This window comes from Gobio gobio (assembly GCF_949357685.1).
Source record: "Gobio gobio genome assembly, chromosome: 19".
Taxonomy (NCBI): Eukaryota; Metazoa; Chordata; class Actinopteri; order Cypriniformes; family Gobionidae; genus Gobio; species Gobio gobio.
This window is the reverse complement of record NC_137112.1, coordinates 49,169,288-49,182,826: the sequence shown is the minus strand read 5'-3', so window position 1 is coordinate 49,182,826 and position 13,539 is coordinate 49,169,288. Positions and strand designations below refer to the sequence as shown.

The window sequence follows — 13,539 nt, the reverse complement described above, 5'->3', positions numbered from 1 at the left end:
TTAACACCCCAGAGCCGCTGGAGCAGTTATATGACGGACAGATGTGCTTTTTATGGACTTCAAAAACAGAGCAACTATTACTGCTATTCTAAAGCTTGGATTAGCCTGGACTTTTGTAATATAACTCAGATTTTATTCATCTGAATGAAGAATGTCACACACACCTCGGATGACTTGATGGAGAGTAAATCATGGGCTAATGTTCATTTTTATCCTATCCCTTTAAGCCAAAGACAAAGACGTGTTTCTCAGAATTAGGGGTCTCTATTGTTCATTTAAATATGTCTTGAGAAATGTTTTGCGCAGTCAGACGCATCCACACGCCTGGGCTGAAAACTCTTGTATTGTGTGGTATTGATTGAAGTTGTCGAGGAAGGAGATGTCCTCCTCATAAGCGGTGGGCCGACAGCAGGGGCTGTGACGCGCCTTGTCCTTCTGGTCCTTCGTGAGCATCCGCGAGCGCTTCATGAAGGCCAGCGTCAGGTCATAGTTTTTGCGGCTAGTGGTGCACTTCCCACTGCAGTAATGGAAGACTATCGTCTCATCGCTGATGTAGCCCAGCCCCAGCTGGCTGACCGTCACCTCCACCTCCCGCAGAGAGCAGGGCTTCGCCCGCTTCTTCGCCCGCTTAGTCCTTTTGCTCTGCTGGGCATCTCTACGGGCTTTCCTTTCCACCAGTGTCCCGATGACCTGCTTCAGCTCGCCCTCGGTGAAGCTCTGGAACATCTCCATGACTGAGGACAAAAGAGGGATAATTACTTTCAATGCATTGTTTCAACCATGGGCGTCGGAACCATTGTATGTGACAAGACCCACCCACTCTTTACGATCAATGATATTGGACCCTAGCCTGGATGCCAGCCGAATTTAGCCCCGCCCACAAAATGTTTTGCTCTGGCAGTTCGGTCTGGACTCGCTCCATAGAGGAGGAATTATGCCCGAACAGAAACTGTTCGGACCAATGAAATTGTCAGGGCGGGCTTTAGACGATGATGGACAGATGATCAACAGTAGCGTAATCATCCACGTCATCGAAGGCTCTTGGGTTGAATTTGCTCTTATCCTAAACTGGAGAACTTGTTCGTATATGCGTTCACCTTCACTATTTCTCTCAGAAACGATGATCGAGTTGGTAAGTACTCTGTGTATCCTTAAATAATTTTATTACTGCCAAAGATCGTTTACACTCATCTTTTTCTTGTAACGTTACTTAATCCAGCGTGCGTGCAGACAGGGTTGCCAAGTGTTTTTGCAATGTCGCGCACAATTGCTACTCAAAACTATAGCCCAAAACTATAACTTTCCGGGGGGTTCTCCGGAAAAAAATGGCATTTGGTTGGCAAAATATGTTATTTTGGCAAGGTTGCCTGCTAAAATTCGCATTCCTGGGTTTATATAAGCACATAATTGGGGTCGCTTCAACCCGCGGACATGGAGAAAAACACGGACTTGGCAACACAGTGCAGTTGAGTTCTGTTGACATTTGACAACTAACGTTACGCGTCGCTCCGTTGCTCTGATTGGTTGTGGGTCTATCCGGTTGAAACACGCCCCATAATCAAAGCTCAATGGAGCGGTACCAGACTCATATTCTGACTAGAATTGAGTATGGCCACGCCAGGCTAATTGGACCCACTCACTTTTATCGTCTCTAACATTCAGCACATGTCTGTTTACCAACCCCTAATCGATAAACACTTATTATTAAACACATGTTAGACGCTTTATTTCCACTTGAGCCCCTAGTAGAACTATGCTACTCTATTCTATACTTTTATGAACTCTATTAGCAAACCATAAGTTATTAATTATTATCATGTTTTGAACTCTGCTGTATGGCTGTATTTAGCAATGTTTGTTGTCAAACTCAAACATTAGTTTACTTTTAACTAGGGCTGTCAAAAGATTAATCGCGATTAATCGCATCCAAAATAAAAGTTTGTGTTTACATAATATATGTGTGTGTACTCTGTTAATTATTATTTATATAGAAATACACACACATTCATGTATATATTTAAGAAATATTTGCATGTATATACATTTATATAATATATATAAATATAAATATTTTATAAAAAAAAAAAAAAAAATCTTAAGTGCATGAATGTGTGTGTATTTATATATAAATAATAATTAACAGAGAACACACACATATATTATGTAAACACAAACTTTTATTTTGGATGCGATTAATCTTTTGACAGCCCTACTTTTAACTATTAAAAAATGTGATTATTTTATATGAACAAGTTAATAATTGTATTTTATTGACTGTCATATGCTCATGTTATAATGTACACATCTACGGGGCATATTGTCACATTTCACTTCCGTTCTTTCGAGGTAAGTCAAGAAAAAAGTATACACTGCATTAATGAAACAAAACCACATATTTGTACTAGACATGTGAAATTAATGTGGGGGGAAATAAATACTCAAAGCCCAAGTGGATTTACACAAATTGAGACTCTCCCCCTATACTATAAGTACAAGTAAATACACACACTGTAAAATAAAGTGCAACCATGGAAGTATATGAGGCAAGATATTGACATAATGTCACAGTTTTGTATTCTGTTGTTCAGATTAGTTTTCATTGTGTTCAATTCACGTTTCATCTGTTCATTTGACCCAGTTTTCCTTCGTATCTGATTGTATTCTTGTCACTTGTTCAACCAATAGTCCCTGTATTTAAGCTCTGTGTTTAGCTCAGGTCAGTTATTGTTGTGTTTAGGAGGTTATTCGGTCCTGAGTTCTTTGTTAAAATAAACTAAAAATTGTTTGCGTTTAGATCCTGCATTCAACTTGATTTGCAACCACGCTTTAACCTAAACTTTACAGCTGAAATTACATTTGTGTACACAATATTAACAAATGCAAGCTTCATATTTTTGCTTTTCAACCCTTTGAATGTCTCAGACATCCCACCTCTCCTGAAAGGTCCAGGAGGCTCCTGCATATATTGACAGTGATTCCCTGACGGCCGCAAATTATATATAATATCCCAGAAATCGAGCGAGCGAGAGTTTCCACTTGGTATTAAGACGCAAATGAGTGCCAGTTATAAGCCAATAGGCTGACTTGGCTATCAAAACAATCCCAAAAGCATTGTGAGCTAAGTTGATCATGGGGACCACTGGTGCCAGCGATGTACTTATGCTGAGTTCACGGCAGGTCGTAATTACCGTAAATAAAGCTCTCGTGCTCTTTGATGTTTGATTGGTCCGCACAGTCGAACACGCCTTAAGTGTCAGATAGAGCGGTACAAGTCGTAGCTCTCAGGAAATTATGAGTAACACGTTGTAATTACAATTTCTACAAGCACATAAAGGCTTTTTACAGTTCAGAATCATTACGGTAATTACGACATTTCACTCGAACCCGGGTCCGCCGGCATGAGAGTCGGACGCTCTAACAAGCTGGCTAAAGGCTGCAACCTCTAGTGTCAGTCGCCAGAAAATATGTAATTCAGAAATGTTAAACAAATGACAAAAATATTCACGCAAATGAATAAACTTGTCTAATTTCGCCATTTTGATTTGAAATAGGCCTATGTAATGTCATTGTTAATATTTATTGTTTGTTAATTATATTATAAAAGTAATAATAGTAATAAATGTGTGCATATTGTAAATTTAATAGTAAATACAGTAAATAAAACAGCTCAGTTTTTTTCAGCCTGTATTGGGCATAAGATTAGTAATGAATGTGTGCATATTGTGAATTAATTTAATAAATTTAGTTACCTAGCTTTACTGTTAGCCTTCAGTAAATTAACATGTCTACAAAAAATATTCATAAAACATATAAATATCAGTTAAACATGTTTACTTTCTTCACTGACAAAAATGGAAAAACTGTATCAGTCATATCTGCACTGACATGGTGTTCAAGTTATTGTTATCTCATTGTTTGGCGTTCAGAACATCTTAAAATGCACATATGTAGATCATGGAAATAAAAATGTTCTCGAGGGGCCAAACCCCCCTAACTTCACATTTGGGATCTCAGTGATTATAAACCTGCCTACATTGTATGATTAAGGGATGTATAATATGGTCATGCGGAATAAGGCATTAAAATTTGCTTTATAGGTATAAGTAATAATAAACAGCCAATATCCTAATATGCATACTTATAAGCTACTAGTTAATAGGGAGAATTGGACCCTAAAGTAAAGTGTTACCAACGCCCCTGGTTAACACTGTAACGAAAACCACAAACTCACATTAAAGCCAAGAGTCAAACTGGCCAACTAAAGGAACACTGATCTCCATAATGGTGACTCAATAAAACATCAACATCTAAACCTCTGTTAATTCTCAATAAGAGCTTCTATAGAGCCAAACTCTGCAGGACAGTGAATCTCGTAGAGGAAAACAATGGTAAAATTGTACCCTAAGGACCAATTGTGTACCTTTTAAAGGTTTGGTTATACGTTTTGCCCCCAAGGAATAAAATTGTACCTCCACTGTACCTCTTTTTCTGAGAGTGTATGGACTTACTGGCAGCATGAAAAACATAAGTTGTATTATGTATTTACAGCTATAGCAACTGTACTGTTCTCATTGAGGTGTAGCAACTCCAACTAAACAGTGAGCTAAACTCTCTCTATTCATGAACATGAAGAAATCCTTAGTTCTTTGTATGCAGATTTATTTTCTTCACATTGTACTGAATCCATACATATCAGATGAGTGATGAGAGATAAGAGATGAGAGATGAGAGATGAGAGATGAGAGAGTGAAACTAGGAAACAAACAACAAGATACTGAAATTAGCTAAATCACCTAGTTTCAATGAACATTACTTTTACAGCATGAAATCAATATGCTTAAAAGTTAACTTAGTCAGAACATAGATTATATACATACAAGCGATGCTTCTGCTGGGGAATCAACGGGCAGTATGCATTTTTCCTGGCACAATGAACGTCTGCATTTTTTACCAGTCTGCCGTTTCTCACGCGATTTCCTACTTCCGGTTTTAACTCAGTAAACAAACGTCAAAATAAGAGTCTGCATGAAACTGAAAGTATACTAAATTAAATGCATAAAAATTAAACTTAAATGCCTGAAGGGCAGAACACTCCCCGTCTGACCTTAAAGGTCACTATTAACTCAATCAAATGTCTCTGAACTTTCAGTCTTTGGGCAGAAGAAGAACTACTTCTGACACTGGTCTCAAGAACACCTTTGCAGAACCTTGATCCGATGTCCTGAGCTCCACCTTCCTTACTTTGCTGTCTCTCCCAGGGAAGACAGCTGTGATCCTTGCCATAGGCCACGCGTTACGTGCAGCTTGACTATCCTTCAGGAGCACAATGTCCCCTTCTTTCAGATCCCGTTGGGAATCTCTCCATTTCCGGCGGACTTGCAGAGTGGGGAGGAACTCCTGACGCCAGCGACGCCAGAATCTGTCAGCGAGAGCTTGGACTTGTTTCCATTGTCTGCTGAGAAGGTCCTTGTCTGTGAAGTCTCCGTGCGGTGGGGCAACCCCAACCTTCTGGGTAAGTATCATTGCAGGAGACAATATGAACGGTGATTCTGGGTCATTGGAGACTGGAACGAGAGGTCTGGCATTGATTATCGCAGTCACTTCCATCATGAGTGTGCACAGGACGTCGTGGGTGAGTTGGATGTTCTCTCGGAGCAGGATTGCATCAAGGATCCGTCTAGATAGGCCTATCAGACGTTCCCATGATCCTCCCATATGGGACGCATGAGGAGGATTAAACACCCATGAGCACCCCTGTTGACTCAAGAAGTTCTGCACTGTGATGTCAGGTTGTTGTCGGCTTAGTCCCAGTTCTTTTGCAGCGGCTACAAAGTTTGTTCCACAGTCTGATCTTATCTGCTTCGCAGGTCCCCGTATGGCAAAGAAACGTCTCAATGCATTAATGCAACTGGACGTGTCTAGGGAGTCGATGATCTCAATGTGCACGGCTCTAGAGCTCATACAGCAGAAGAGCATCGCCCATCTTTTGCTTTGGGCCTGTCCACCTCGTGTACGCCTGGAAACAATTTGCCATGGTCCGAACACATCCACTCCTACATAGGTGAAAGGTGGCCATGTGTGCAAGCGTTCTGGAGGTAAGTCTGCCATAAGTTGTTCCTCTGTTCTTCGTCGTAACTTTCGGCACACTACACATTTGTGTAAGACAGAGGCAATAAGTCGTTTTCCACCTATGACCCAGAAGCCCGCTGCTCTCAGGGCCCCTTCGGTGAAGTGACGGCCTTGATGCTTTACCTCTTCATGATACTGTCGCACCAACAGCAGAGAAACGTGGCTGGTCTTGGGCAGGATGATGGGGTTTTTTTCCTGAGTACTCAAGTCAGCGTGTTTTAATCTGCCACCAACACAAATCAGATGACCTACAAGAACAGGTCTGAGCTTGTGAAGGGAACTGTCCTTGGTTACAGCTTGTCCAAACTCAAGTGCTGTGAGCTCTTTTGCAAAGACATCTTCCTGTGCGGCTCTGATGATGATGTGTCTCACCTGCGACAACTCATCCGGTGTGCGTGGGAGGTTGCAGTGGTGCCATCCTTTACATTCACTGGAGTTGTTGTGTCTGTAAGTTCTGGCTATGTGGATGAGTAGGGCAATAGCCCTGGTGAGGGAGCGCATGCATGAAAAGCGCTGAAACCGTGTGGTGGTAAGGCCTCGGTTTCGTATCTGAGTAAGAAAACTACTCACTTCAGGTCGTATTTCCATGTCTGATTCTGGGTTAACAAGTTCAAACGTCCTGCCTGTATCCATGTCAGATGAATTTGGCTGGTGTAAAAAGGCTGGTCCAGTGAACCACTTAGTCTTTGTCAGTTGGGACGCAGGAACTGACCTGGATGCGTGGTCAGCCGGGTTGTCCTCTGTGTTGACATAAAACCATTGGTTAGGTCTTGTGGACTGACAAATTCGTCTGACTCGATTATGAACGTAGACGTAGAAGCGTTTTGTCTGATTGTGAATGTATCCAAGCACGACCTTGCTGTCACAATAGAACTTGATTGCATCAAGCTTCAGGTCCAGTTCATCTTGGATGAGTTCGGCGACTTCCACGGCTAATACAGCGGCACACAATTCCAACCAAGGAATGGTAGGTTCGGACTATGGGGCCAGCTTAGCCTTCCCTAAAATGAATCCTACTTCAACTTGTCCCTCAGCTTGAATGGTCCTGAGATATGCAACCACTCCAATGGCCTTTGTGGACGCATCAGAGAACACACATAGCTCTGTGTGTACAGCATTGGAAAGTGACGTTGCAGTGTATGAACGTGGGATGTGCAGCTTGCTTAGGTCATGCAGTGACTCACTCCATACTTCCCATTGCTTCAGCTTTTGTTCTGGAAGAGGAGCATCCCAGTCACATGTGTTAACACTGAGTTCCCTCAAGAGACTTTTGCCTTCAATAGTCACCGGTGCAACCATGCCTAAAGGATCAAAGACGCTATTCACTGTTGACAGGACTCCCCTGCGAGTGAAGGGTTTCTTGTGCTCTGAGACTGTGAATGTGAAAGTGTCTTTCGTTGTCTCCCACAGCAGTCCCAAACTGCGTTGCACTGTTGTAGCTTCACCACTAAGGTCGAGGTCTTTCTTAACTGCTCTGTCCTCTGGTGCAAAGGCCTGAAGGACGGCTTCACTGTTTGAGGCAAACTTGTGAAGCCTCAGGTTTGACTCACTGAGAGAGGTCTGCGTTCTCTGTAGGAGACTGATGGCTTCAGCTTCAGTTGGCACACTGATGAGCCCATCATCTACGTAAAAATGGCGTTCGACAAACTGGACCGTGTCTTTTCCATGTTTGAGTGCACCTTCATGGATGGCTCTCCTTAGTCCGTAGATGGCTACAGATGGTGACGGACTGTTGCCGAAAACATGGACCCTCATCCTGTAGTCGATGATGTCCTTAGACATATCATTGTCTCTGTACCACAAAAACCTCAGGTAGTTCCTGTGGTCTCTGCGGACAAGAAAGCAGTGGAACATCTGCTGTATGTCAGCGATCACTGCTACCTGTTCCTTGCGAAAACGGATCAACACCCCAATGAGTGAGTTATTGAGGTCTGGGCCTGATAGAAGAACACCATTTAGAGATGTGCCGAAGTACTTTGCGCTGGAGTCAAACACCACACGGATGCTTCCAGGCTTTTGCGGGTGGTAGACTCCGAAAGTAGGCAGGTACCAACACTCTTCATTCTCCTCCAGAGGAGGAGCCACTTCTGCATGTTTGTTGTCAAATATTTTCTTCATGAATTCTAGAAACTGGTCTCTCATCTCAGTTTTCCTCTGCAGCGTTTTCTCCAGGGAGGTGAAGCGAGTGAACACCTGTTCACGATTGTTGGACAAACGTTGACGGGGAACTCTAAAGGGGAGAGGAGCGACCCAGTTGTTTGACTTGTCTCTATACATTTCTTGGTCCATGATTTCCAAAAAGATTGTGTCCTCCATGGATGGGGCGGGTTTGTTATCGGACTCAGTCTCGTTGAAAACCTGTAGTCCAAGGGCCTCCAACGATGCCTTGTGTGAATTGTTCTTCTGCTCCCTGCCATGGGACACATCTTCGGTCAGCTTCATGAAGCTTTCACATGGTCTTAGAATGGAGGGTCGGCCATTGTCTAGCACACATGTCTTGAACGCGCTCACAGCTGGTTTATGTGCATTCCCTAGGCACACGTCTCCTATCAGGACCCATCCCAAATCCAATCTTTGTGCAAAGGGGGCGTTGTGAGGTCCGCTCACTTGCCGTCTGACTTTATGGACTCTCACAATGTCTCTGCCTAGCAAGATGAGGATTTCCGCCTTGGGGTCGAGTTCTGGTATGTGTGCTGCTATACTTCGTAGGTGTGGATGATGACGGGCTGCATCAGGTGTCGGTATTTCAGAGCGATCATTGAGAATGTCATTACACTCAATTAGCGGTGGTAGCAATAGGCTAGTCTGCCCATCAAGCGATTCAACCTGGAAACCCTCTGCCTTTCTGCCTGATGTCTCAACCAATCCGGCACAGGTCTTCAGTGAGTAGGGGAATGGTTGGCCCTTGATGTTGAAAAGCTCGAAGAAATCTGATCGCACCAATGAACGGTTACTTTGATCATCCAAAATTACGTACATCTTGGTTGCCTTTTCACGTTGACCTTGAGGGTATATTCGCACCAGACAGATCTTCGAGCAGGATCTTGCCGTTCGCTCTGGACCACATACCTGTGTGCAGTGTGAGGAGATGGTTGTACTGTCGCTAGCATGTTCCTTTTCCTCCCCGCCATTGTCTGGTGGGGGTGTAGGCCTTCTGTAGACTTGAGGTGGTGGACCTGGATGCATTGCAGCATGATGTCGGTCGCTGTCGCACTCCATGCACTTTACTGTTGTCTTACAGTCTCTTGCAAGATGACTAGCTGATGTGCAGCACTTGAAACAAATTCCATTCTCCTTGAGAATGCTCTTTCTTTCTTCAAGCGTCTTCCTTCTAAACACTCTGCATTTCCTTAGAGAATGTGGTTTGTCGTGAATGGGACAGTTTTTCTCTGACCCACCGAGCTTTCTCTCCGGTGAGTTCGCAGGTGGGTCTTTGCCCGAAGAGATGTCTGTCTTATGAACGGATATTTTTCTTCCATAATTATTTGAGACTACTTTGTCTGACTTCAGTCCGATGTTGCTGGAGGATAGAAGGATGAAACTGGGATCATTCCTCCGTCGTGCTTCGTGGCAGATGAAATCGGCAAAGTAATCGAATGGGGGGAAATAGCCATTGTTATCTTCTTTAAATCTTGAGCCGACTGAGAGCCATTTCTCCTGTAGCCCGTGAGGGAGTTTCTCCACTATGGGCCCAATGCCCCTGGCCGTATCCAGATAGGCCAATCCTGTGAGGTAACCTTCTTCTCTGGCACCCTGGAGTTCCATAAGAAGATCGCCTAGGTCTCTCAGCTTCCCGTAATCTTTGGTTGATATTCTTGGGAATTCATCCAATCTCTTAAAAAGAGACTTCTCCATTACTTCAGGTGCAGCGTAGCACTCTTGGAGGCGATCCCAGGCCTTTTTAAGTGCTACATCTGGGTTGCCGACATGCACAGAGCGAATCCTTTTGATGTGCTTCACAGACTCTGGTCCGAGCCATTTAATCAGCAAATCTAACATTTCAGTGGAGGTGAGTCCTAAGCCCGTAGTAGCATTACTGAATGATGATTGCCATGCTAAATAATTTTCAGGTTTATCATCGAATTGGCAGAGACTTGTACTTACTAAATCACGCCGAGCCAGGTAACGTGCCAGGTGTTCTGTTTCAGGTGTCACGCTTGGGATGGATGGTGCATACACAGGCACATATGATGGAGCTGTTGCCTTAAGTGGTGATTTGAGAGGATGATGTATTGTCTTGGATTTTACGGGGTATCTACTGTCACTAGCAGGTGTTGTATGATGTCCATCATATCTTACCAGACCTGTATGACCTCCATTAAGTGGTGTGCTGATGTGGGTTACATCCCTGAATTTAGCATGATTGCTGAAAAATGGCCTTTTCGGAGCTGCGTTATGCTCAGATGGTCTGTTATGAGTTTCAACCTCTTCTTGCCCTTCCTGTAACTGTAATTTGCGTTCTGGTAGAGGATTCCATGTGATGTAGCTCCCTTCTGACAATGCTGCCTCAGGTAATTTTGCATGGGCAGATGCTTGATGTCGTGCTACGCTATGTGCAGCTTGCGCTTCAATATATTCTTCAGTGCGTGTTACAATTTCGTTTTGTAAATTTGCTTGAGAAGATACATCAGTCTTGACTGAATCTTCTAGATCTAGTTCGGCCGCTTCTAATGCCTCGGCTTGGGCAATGGCTGCAGCCGCCTCTCTTTGAAGTTCAAGTGCACCTAGTTCAGCTTCCAGCTTTGCTTTTCCTAATTGTAGCTCTGCTTCCTTTTCTGCCCTTTGTACCTTTAGCTCTGCTTCCTTCTCAGCAAACGCTGCTCGTGCCTTCGCCGCCTCTGCTTTAGCGCGCGCCCTTACTGCAGCACTCGATGCCGATGAGTGAGAGCTCTTTGATTTTCTTGTGTGCGCAGATGCATTGTCAGTCCTTTCTAATTCCATTTTACTAACTTGCTTCTCAAGACGTTGAAACTTCAGCTGGATTACGCTTTTTCACTGTACTGTTCTCATTGAGGTGTAGCAACTCCAACTAAACAGTGAGCTAAACTCTCTCTATTCATGAACATGAAGAAATCCTTAGTTCTTTGTATGCAGATTTATTTTCTTCACATTGTACTGAATCCATACATATCAGATGAGTGATGAGAGATAAGAGATGAGAGATGAGAGATGAGAGATGAGAGAGTGAAACTAGGAAACAAACAACAAGATACTGAAATTAGCTAAATCACCTAGTTTCAATGAACATTACTTTTACAGCATGAAATCAATATGCTTAAAAGTTAACTTAGTCAGAACATAGATTATATACATACAAGCGATGCTTCTGCTGGGGAATCAACGGGCAGTATGCATTTTTCCTGGCACAATGAACGTCTGCATTTTTTACCAGTCTGCCGTTTCTCACGCGATTTCCTACTTCCGGTTTTAACTCAGTAAACAAACGTCAAAATAAGAGTCTGCATGAAACTGAAAGTATACTAAATTAAATGCATAAAAATTAAACTTAAATGCCTGAAGGGCAGAACAGCAACATAACATATGAATATAATGTTGGCAACATTTTTACGGATTTATAGATATATTTTAGATCCCTTAACTCTTTCCAAAATCGAAACAAATCTCTATATCTATTTATCATTGGTCATGAATACAATATTCGTAGATTCGTGAACATTTGTACACATGTAAAGCTGTGTAATATTTACCTTTGCTGTCAATAATACATTTACATTTTAGTGTCTGTGCAAACCTAAGTAAAAGAGCGTGTAGTAGAAACACATTTGACCTAAAATACAGACGAAAACCTGTTTGAAAACAATCTCTTTTTTAAATTCTGTTTGTTGGCCAGTGATTTTGACCTGCAGGGAATATTCTGGTTATCAGATTTATGGTTAAATTCTTCTTTTGTGTAGTCTAATCTGACATATAAAATGTCTGGGTGGCCTGCATGCTAAATGCAATCTGATTTAAACAAAGATATACGTCGCGCTATAATCAACACAAACACAAGAGAACATAAGGGCTGATGATCTTACATTCTGACACGAAAGAGTTTCCTCCGTCAGCTGATCTGACCCTCCGCTGCCGCCCAACAACCCCAATGGAAGGTGAAGATGATGGCGGTGAGAACGATGAAGATGAAGCTCTGCGGTGGGGGGGAGGGGGCGGGGCTCTGGAAGAGGGCGTGGCTTTAAGGACGAGCAGGAGGAGTGCAGCACCACAGAGAATCAGGCCGAGGGCAGAAAACTTCCATAACTTCATCTTAGAATGAGGAGAAGCATTGGGCCCCTGCAAAACAGCCAAACACCATCACTCAAAACGTAAAGCAAACACTGTTTTACTGCTGGTTATTTAGATTTTGTCATCACACATATACACAAGTAAAGAATATACGCTACTACTGAATGATCATCATTGAAAAAAAAAATGTTTTATCGCCATAATGGTCTAATAATGATGTTCTAGCAGGAGCTAACAGCTAAAGCTAACCACCAGAATCATAACCCCCTGGCCAGCTAAGCATGTTAATAGTTTAACTAAAGTTAAAGGAACACGCCACTGTTTGTTAAAACAGGCTCATTCTCCGACTCCTCTAGAGTTAAACCGTTGAGTTTGACCGTTTTGAGCCGATCTTCGGGTCTACACTGTTAGCATAGCTTAGCATAGATCATTGACTCTGATTAGGCCGTTAGCATCTCGCTCAAAAATGACCAAAGAGTTTCCATATTTCTCCTGTTTAAAACTCGACTCTTCTGTAGTTCCATCGTGTGCTAAGACCGACGGAAAATGAGAAGTTGTGACACCGTCCCTGTGTGTGTAATAATCAGAGTGTGAGTGTGTGTGTGTGTGTGTGTGTGTGTGTGTGCTGCGCGTCCCTGTGTGTGTGTAATAATCAGAGTGTGTGTGTGTGTGTGTGCTGTTGCACGTCCCTGTGTGTGTAATAATCAGAGTGTGAGTGTGTGTGTGTGTGTGTGTGTGTGTGCTGCTGCGCGTCCCTGTGTGTGTGTAATAATCAGAGTGTGTGTGTGTGCTGTTGCACGTCCCTGTGTGTGTAATAATCAGAGTGTGTGTGTGTGTGTGTGTGTGTGTGTGTGTGCTGCTGCGCGTCCCTGTGTGTGTAATAATCAGAGTGTGTGTGTGTGCTGCTGCGCGTCCCTGTGTGTGTAATAATCAGAGTGTGTGTGTGTGTGTGTGTGTGTGTGTGTGCTGCTGCGCGTCCCTGTGTGTGTAATAATCAGAGTGTGTGTGTGTGTGTGTGTGTGTGTGTGTGTGTGTGTGTGTGCTGCTGCGCGTCCCTGTGTGTGTAATAATCAGAGTGTGTGTGTGTGTGTGTGTGTGTGTGTGTGTGTGTGTGTGTGTGCTGCTGCGCGTCCCTGTGTGTGTAATAATCAGAGTGTGTGTGTGCTG

The 13,539-nt window shown here is 43.2% G+C and overlaps 1 protein-coding gene across 1 annotated transcript; it reads right to left on the bottom strand.

Moving 5' to 3' along the window:
- Positions 1-306: 306 nt before the first annotated feature.
- Positions 307-12,423, bottom strand: nrtn (neurturin; the record flags this gene model as incomplete). The annotated part of the gene is made up of 2 exons (XM_079844524.1): positions 12,168-12,423; positions 307-734 (listed from the first exon to the last, which is right to left on the bottom strand). The coding sequence occupies exons 1-2, from the start codon at positions 12,391-12,393 to the stop codon at positions 307-309; spliced, it is 654 nt and encodes a 217-aa protein (XP_079700650.1). The 5' UTR covers positions 12,394-12,423.
- Positions 12,424-13,539: the final 1,116 nt, after the last annotated feature.